This window comes from Poeciliopsis prolifica, unplaced genomic scaffold (genome assembly GCF_027474105.1).
Source record: "Poeciliopsis prolifica strain line A6 unplaced genomic scaffold, Auburn_PproV2 SCAFFOLD107, whole genome shotgun sequence".
Lineage (NCBI taxonomy): Eukaryota > Metazoa > Chordata > Actinopteri > Cyprinodontiformes > Poeciliidae > Poeciliopsis > Poeciliopsis prolifica.
The window spans coordinates 995,990-1,003,999 of NW_026562482.1; the positions used below are offsets into that span (position 1 = coordinate 995,990).

The 8,010-nt window shown below is 50.6% G+C and overlaps 1 protein-coding gene across 1 annotated transcript; it reads right to left on the bottom strand.

Annotated features, from left to right (window-relative positions):
* Positions 1-521: 521 nt before the first annotated feature.
* On the bottom strand, positions 522-8,010 carry LOC129354304 (protein phosphatase 1 regulatory subunit 3B-like). Its single transcript, XM_055023809.1, is given in 3 exon segments — positions 522-2,228; positions 2,231-2,601; positions 7,502-8,010. Coding segments are annotated over 3 exon segments (927 nt in total). The 5' UTR covers positions 7,558-8,010; the 3' UTR covers positions 522-1,728.

The following is an 8,010-nucleotide window of genomic DNA, read 5'->3' on the forward strand; positions in this document are numbered from 1 at the left end:
ATACACACACACAGACACACACACACACAGACACACACACACACACCCAGACACACACACACACCCAGACACATACACACACACACAGACACATACACACACACACAGACACACACACACACAGACACACACACACACAGACACACACACACACACCCAGACACACACACACACACAGACACATACACACACACACACACACACCCAGACACACACACACACCCAGACACATACACACACACACAGACACATACACACACACACAGACACACACACACACACCCAGACACACACACACACCCAGACACATACACACACACACAGACACATACACACACACACAGACACACACACACACAGACACACACACACACAGACACACACACACACACCCAGACACACACACACACACAGACACATACACACACACACACACACCCAGACACACACACACACCCAGACACATACACACACACACAGACACATACACACACACACAGACACACACACACACACCAGACACACACACACACCAGACACATACACACACACACACACACCCAGACACACACACACACACCCAGACACATACACACACACACAGACACACACACAGACACATACACACACACACAGACACATACACACAGTTAAAACAGAAACTCGGTGCTAACACCAAAGCTCACTCACTGGCTCATCAAACCACTAAATGAAACTGAACTGATTTATTTTCAGGTTTATGTTCACAGATTCACTGGAAGCCGAGGAAGCTTCGTTTTCTGCGTGGGGAAAGTTCTGGCCTCCGTTTCCTTCCCTCCTCTTTAAAACCCAAAGATCCCAGCCGCGCTTTCCTCCCTGCATCTACTGATGAGCAAATTTCTGCATCGCTTTGAAGCGAAAGCGACCAGGACCCTGTTGATCTGAGAACCATGAAGCTTTAAACTCCTCGCAGTCAACTTTCAGGATAAAGTGTCCAAGTTCATATTGTCACAATAACGGCACAGATTATGTGAAGTAAAGCAACTTTTTCACTTTTCAAGGTCACTGATAAAACAAGGCTGTCAGCAGGTTGCAGCTGACGCAGGAAGCGCCTGAATCCAACAGCAGAACGTTAAAAACTTCACATCACTGAACTTTACAGGCCAGCCGCCATGTTGAAAGAAACTAGACAGAAAGGAAAACCAACAATCATCAGCTGATCTGTGACGGATCAACACCGAGTTCAAAAACAGACAAATTCACCACAAATGAGCTAAAGAAGTGAATTTACTCTGATCCAGGAAACCGGGACATTTTGATCCTGTCAGAATGAGGACAGTTCTTCCTGAACCCCAAACTTCCTGAGAATAAACGAGTTAATAGCTTAAAAATGTTCCCAGTAGCAGAAGAGGCAGCAGGACACCTGGGGTGACCTTTAACCGGTGAATAAAAACTACTGGACTTCCTGTTAGCAGCTCCGGTTTGCTCCGATTGTCCCTCTGAAGGTAAAACCTGAGAACTTCAAGGCAAATTAGTGGAGGTTTGGTCAGTTCGTTACAACAGCAGCTTTAAAATCTGATCTGAAATGATGATGATGAGGTAAAGACCCCCTGTGGAGCCAGACCAGGTCCGCAGAGTGATCCAGCAGACAGTGAGACGGACGTCAGGAGCAACCCAACCTTACAGAAACCATTTAAAACAAGCAAGTCATCACTGGCAACCTGCAGGTTAAAACCTGACATCAGGTGTTCAGTAGTAAGGCCCGATGTTCTCGTAGCCGGCGTAACTCGGCCAGTCGGGGAAGAGCCCGTGTGAGCAGGTGGGGCTGCCGTACCGGTCGAAGTGCATCCCGAACCGCGATGAGTCCGACTGCTGGTCTCTCCTCATGTAGGGCCGGACGATGCGGTAGTTCTTCCCCCGGTTGCTGTCCCAGTACTCGTTCCCGCTCACCTTGTAGCACACGGCGAACTCCACCTGCTCGCTGGGCCACATCTCGGCGGGCAGAGACACCTCGAAGGAGAAGGTGTCGCTGAACGAGGTCGGGTACGTGTCCGTCACGTATTCACAGCCGACGTCCGTGTGGCTTTTCCACGAGTCAAAGGTCACCCGAAGCATCACAGACTTCTCAAACGATACATTTTTTACTTTGACGGTTCCTGCAAAGGCCTTCTCCTTCAGCACGCAGTGCTCCAGGCTCACCAGGTTCTGCTCCAGGTTCTGCCGGAACAGCAGGTAGTCTGAGGACGGTGAGTGAAGTCCAGCACCAGTTTGTCCTCCTCTGTGGACGCCAGCGTGAGCTTGGAGCTCAGCATCTCCTGGATGTTCACGGGGATTTCTATGGGGTCTGTGAACTTGGAGAAGATCTTCACCTTGGTTAAGGACAGACCTTTGTGGTCAGCAAACGTAACGCGTTTCTTTTTTTTTGTATCTTTGTTAGTGATGGCGCCATCTTCAGGCTCAGTTTTGTTAACACAGGTTGTGTGCGGGAACCTCAGGCAGGAGCTTCGGATTGACGTCTGCACCGTGGACGGGGTGGTGAAGACGAACTCCTCCTTGGACAGGAAGAGGGGAATGGTCACGTCCATCGGCATGTCAGGCTCAGGAGGAAACATCCACACAGCACTGAAACACAGAGCATCAGACTGTCAGTGTTGAGCTGCAAACCGTCATCGCTCCTCAGAACCGCCTCTGGTTCCCCAACATCTGGTTCCCCAACATCTGGTTCCCCAACATCTGGTTCCCCAACATCTGGTTCCCCAACATCTGGTTCCCCAACATCTGGTCCAGGCTGCAGGTGAACTGAGTCTGTCAGAAAGACGGACTCAGTTCACCTGCATCAACAGAACCAAGGACAATGTCAAGGTCTTCGGCACCACAATCAGACGACCACCAGCGTGCAGCAAGGTCACAGCAAGGTCACAGCAAGGTCGCGGCAAGGTCACGACAAGGTCACCACCGTGACCAGGTTGGCTGAGAGAGCAGCCATGTTTCCTTCCTGCCCACTCGACTCCCAACCGGGCCGAGCAGCACCGTGTGACCCAGGGGGTCAGGGTCAGCCCTGCCTCTGGGTTTTACACCTGGGTTCGGTAAAACACTCGATCGTTAATCAATGAAGGTCATCAATGACTTCAGATCAATAACTGTATCAGTTATTGGCAGCAGCAAAATACAGCAAAACTCCAGCAGAGCAGAAATGATTCCTTCTCTACTTTCAGATCCACGTTGTGATGTTTTGGTTCTGATCTCCTGGTTCTGATCCGGGTCGGTTTGGGTCGGCGCCGCTCTACTGCTGCACATTCAGCGCAGAAAGTCAAACTCATCGGGTTTCCTGCCCTGGTTCCTTCCAGCTGTGGATTAAACCACATTATTGACCCAAACTGCAATCTAAAGCCCAATATCCAGCAGAACCGGGTCAGCACAACCGGGTCAGCAGAACCGGGTCAGCACAACCGGGTCAGCACAACCGGGTCAGCAGAACCGGGTCAGCACAACGTTTGCTCACCTTGACTTGGAAAGTCAAATTTTAGTGAATTTAAAATGAATATTTTGTCTTTAATGTTTGAAATTGTGCATAAAAAACATGGAATGAGTTTAAGATCCTGTTATGTCATCCTGGCTAGTTGCAGGTTGCCGGTTGCTAGTTGCAGGTTGCCAGTTGCTAGTTGCAGGTTGCTAGTTGCTAGTTGTGGGTTGCAAGTTGCTGGTTGCTAGTTGCAAGTTGCTAGTTGTGGGTTGCAAGTTGCCGGTTGCTAGTTGCAGGTTGCTAGTTGCAGGTTGCCGGTTGCTAGTTGCTAGTTTTGGGTTGCAAGTTGCCGGTTGCTAGTTGCAGGTTGCTAGTTGCAGGTTGCTAGTTGCTAGTTGCGGGTTGCAAGTTGCTGGTTGCTAGTTGCAGGTTGCCAGTTGCCGGTTGCTAGTTGTAGGTTGCTAGTTGCCGGTTGCTAGTTGCAGGTTGTCGGTTGCTAGTTGCTGGTTGCAGGTTGCTAGTTACTGCTTGCAGGTTGCTAGTTGCTGGTTGCTAGTTGCTGGTTGCAGGTTGCCAGTTGCTAGTTGCGGGTTGCAAGTTGCAGGTTGCTAGTTGCCGGTTGCTAGTTGTGGGTTGCAAGTTGCCGGTTGCTAGTTGCCGGTTGCTAGCTGCAGGTTGCTAGTTGCAGGTTGCTAGTTGCAGGTTGCGGTTGCTGGTTGCCAGTTGCTAGTTGCTGGTTGCTAGTTGCGGGTTGCAAGTTGCTAGTTGCTGGTTGCTAGTTGCAGGTTGCCGGTTGCTAGTTGTGGGTTTCAAGTTGCCGGTTGCTAGTTGCAGGTTGCGAGTTTCTGGTTGCAGGTTGCTGGTTGCAGGTTGCTAGTTGCCGGTTGCAGGTTGCTAGTTACCGGTTGCTAGTTGTGGGTTGCAAGTTGCTGGTTGCTAGTTGTGGGTTGCAAGTTGCTGGTTGCTAGTTGCTGGTTGCTAGTTGCCGGTTGCTAGTTGCAGGTTGCTAGTTGCAGGTTGCCAATTGCTAGTTGCTGGTTGCCAGTTGCCGGTTGCTAGTTGCAGGTTGCCAATTGCTAGTTGCCGGTTGCTAGTTGTGGGTTGCAAGTTGCCGGTTGCTAGTTGTCGGTTGCTAGTTGCAGGTTGCTAGTTGCCGGTTGCTAGTTGCTGGTTGCAGGTTGCTAGTTACTGCTTGCAGGTTGCTAGTTGCTGGTTGCTAGTTGCTGGTTGCAGGTTGCCGGTTGCTAGTTGCGGGTTGCAAGTTGCTGGTTGCTAGTTGCCGGTTGCTAGTTGTGGGTTGCAAGTTGCCGGTTGCTAGTTGCCGGTTGCTAGCTGCAGGTTGCTAGTTGCCAGTTGCTAGTTGCTGGTTGCGGGTTGCAAGTTGCTAGTTGATGGTTTCTAGTTGCAGGTTGCCGGTTGCTAGTTGTGGGTTTCAAGTTGCCGGTTGCTAGTTGCAGGTTGCGAGTTTCTGGTTGCAGGTTGCTAGTTGCTGGTTGCAGGTTGCTAGTTGCTGGTTGCAGGTTGCTAGTTACTGGTTGCAGGTTGCCGGTTGCTAGTTGCTGGTTGCAGGTTGCCAGTTGCTAGTTGCGGGTTGCAAGTTGCCGGTTGCTAGTTGCCGGTTGCTAGTTGTGGGTTGCAAGTTGCTGGTTGCTAGTTGTGGGTTGCAAGTTGCTGGTTGCTAGTTGCTGGTTGCTAGTTGCCGGTTGCTAGTTGCAGGTTGCTAGTTGCAGGTTGCCAGTTGCCGGTTGCTAGTTGCAGGTTGCTAGTTGCCGGTTGCTGGTTGCAGGTTGCCGGTTGCTAGTTGCCGGTTGCTAGTTGTGGGTTGCAAATTGCCGGTTGCTAGTTGCCGGTTGCTAGTTGCAGGTTGCTAGTTGCCGGTTGCTAGTTGCTGGTTGCTAGTTACTGCTTGCAGGTTGCTAGTTGCAGGTTGCCGGTTGCTAGTTGCTGGTTGCAGGTTGCTAGTTGCGGGTTGCAAGTTGCTGGTTGCTAGTTGCCGGTTGCTAGTTGTGGGTTGCAAGTTGCCGGTTGCTAGTTGCCGGTTGCTAGTTGCAGGTTGCAGGTTGCTAGTTACTGGTTGCAGGTTGCTAGTTGCAGGTTGCTGGTTGCCAGTTGCTAGTTGCTGGTTGCTAGTTGCAGGTTGCCGGTTGCTAGTTGTGGGTTTCAAGTTGCCGGTTGCTAGTTGCAGGTTGCTAGTTTCTGGTTGCAGGTTGCTAGTTACTGGTTGCAGGTTGCCGGTTGCTAGTTGCTGGTTGCCAGTTGCTAGTTGCGGGTTGCAAGTTGCCGGTTGCAGGTTGCTAGTTGCCGGTTGCTAGTTGCTGGTTGCAGGTTGCCAGTTGCTAGTTGTGGGTTGCAAGTTGCTGGTTGCTAGTTGCAGGTTGCTAGTTACTGGTTGCTAGTTGCCGGTTGCTAGTTGCAGGTTGCTAGTTGCAGGTTGCTAGTTGCTGGTTGCAGGTTGCCAGTTGCTGGTTGCTGGTTGCAGGTTGCTAGTTGCAGGTTGCTAGTTGCTGGTTGCTAGTTGCCGGTTGCTAGTTGCAGGTTGCTAGTTGCTGGTTGCTAGTTGCCGGTTGCTAGTTGCAGGTTGCTAGTTGCTGGTTGCTAGTTGCCGGTTGCTAGTTGCAGGTTGCTAGTTGCAGGTTGCTAGTTGCTGGTTGCAGGTTGCTAGTTGCTGGTTGCTAGTTGCTGGTTGCTAGTTGCAGGTTGCTAGTTGCTGGTTGCTAGTTGCCGGTTGCTAGTTGCAGGTTGCTAGTTGCTGGTTGCTAGTTGCCGGTTGCTAGTTGCAGGTTGCTAGTTGCAGGTTGCTAGTTGCTGGTTGCAGGTTGCCAGTTGTGGGTTGCAAGTTGCTGGTTGCTAGTTGCTGGTTGCTAGTTGCTGGTTGCTAGTTGCCAGTTGCTAGTTGCAGGTTGCTAGTTGCAGGTTGCGTTTGCAGAAGGAGATCAGATGTTCATAACAAAGTCCAGAACATGATTATGAAACAGAGAAATCAGATCCATTCTGTTTGTTCTGCAGCAGTTATGTTTCAAACTGATAAACGTTAAATGAACCCCGACTCCAAGGGTCAAAGGGGAAACGGTGACCTCTGAGGGTCAAAGGGGAAACGGTGACCTCTGAGGGTCAAAGGGGAAACGGTGACCTCTCACAGCTTCACTGCCCTTACACTTGACCTCTAATCGGAAGTGACTCTCAGTTTGTTTCATTTTTATCTTAATGTTCTGATAAAACCAGAAATTCCTTTCATAGATCAAACAGAACGGGCTTTGACTAGACTCCACCAACATTCAGTGGGTTTGATTTATTCCCTCATTTCTATTATATGTGATATAAAATAAACGGTTTTATTAAACTGGGTCAAACATCAGGCCCGGTTTCTGGGCCAAACTGCGACCCGCTTGGCCCGGTTTGGCTCTGGCTGCTGCCATGGAGACACACCTGATGTAACCGGTTTACATAATCCAGGATGGTCCTAGTTCAATCACCAAAACTCAACTTTCATTAATGTTAATTTATTCCTAAAGCTCTTTATGAACAGGATTCAGTTCATGAACCAACCTGACGACCCAAAACCATCAGATCCTCAGCGGCTGGAGCAGCAGGAGAACCGGGTCGGTTTGGGTCGGCACCGCAGAACCAGCCAGAGTCCAAATGGATAGAAAGGATTTAGACGTCATTTCTCTGCTGCACGTTTTGATTCAGTCAAAAGAAAAACCTTTCCACTGGAAATCAGGATCAATGGATCCAAACTGGGTCAGAACTGGGTCAGAACTGGATCCAAACTGGATCAGAACTGGATCAGAACTGGGTCAGAACTGGATCCAAACTGGATCAGAACTGGGTCAGAACTGGATCAGAACTGGATCCAAACTGGATCAGAACTGGATCCATTTCTTTCTCATAACTACAACTTTCACTTTTTAGAATCAAAACTGAACAAGATTTTCTACAGGAAGCCAAAACGTTACATGTGAATCTGAACCGAACCAGAAGCCTGAACCGGATCGTTCTTTTGTCTGATTCAGAACCGAACAACGAGTCGGACCTTTAAAAGCAGAAACCCGAACCCACCGGGTCGGAGTCCGGACCGAGCGGAACATCTTCCTCTGCGTGGTTCTGACCCACATCAGGAATCCCGCTGAGCTTCCAGGGATCCGGGTCGGAGGTCCAGAACTCCTCCATCGAACCGCAGCTCAAACTTTTCCCGTCCAGAACCGGTCCGGCCCGCTCGGTCCAGAACAACCTCCCGGTCGCTGCCGCCATTTGACCCACTTTCTGACTCTGGAGCGTCTTCGGAACCAGCTCCCTTTGGACCCGACATTAACCGGGTTTCTGCAGCAAACCGCAGTTTCAGTTCAATCCGTTCAAACGGCAGCAGATTAACGGTTCCGTCAGTTGGTTGTTTCCCATGAAAACCTTCAATCGGTTCTGGTTCTGGTTCTGGTTCTGCTCACAACGCGCAGGTCGCTGCGGAGCTTTACCTGCAGCAGGTTCGGAGAAACGCCTGCCGGGTCGCGGTTCCGTCCCACCGCCTGCAAACCCGCTGCGCTCTGCTGTCACGCAGCAACCAGGAGCCGCTG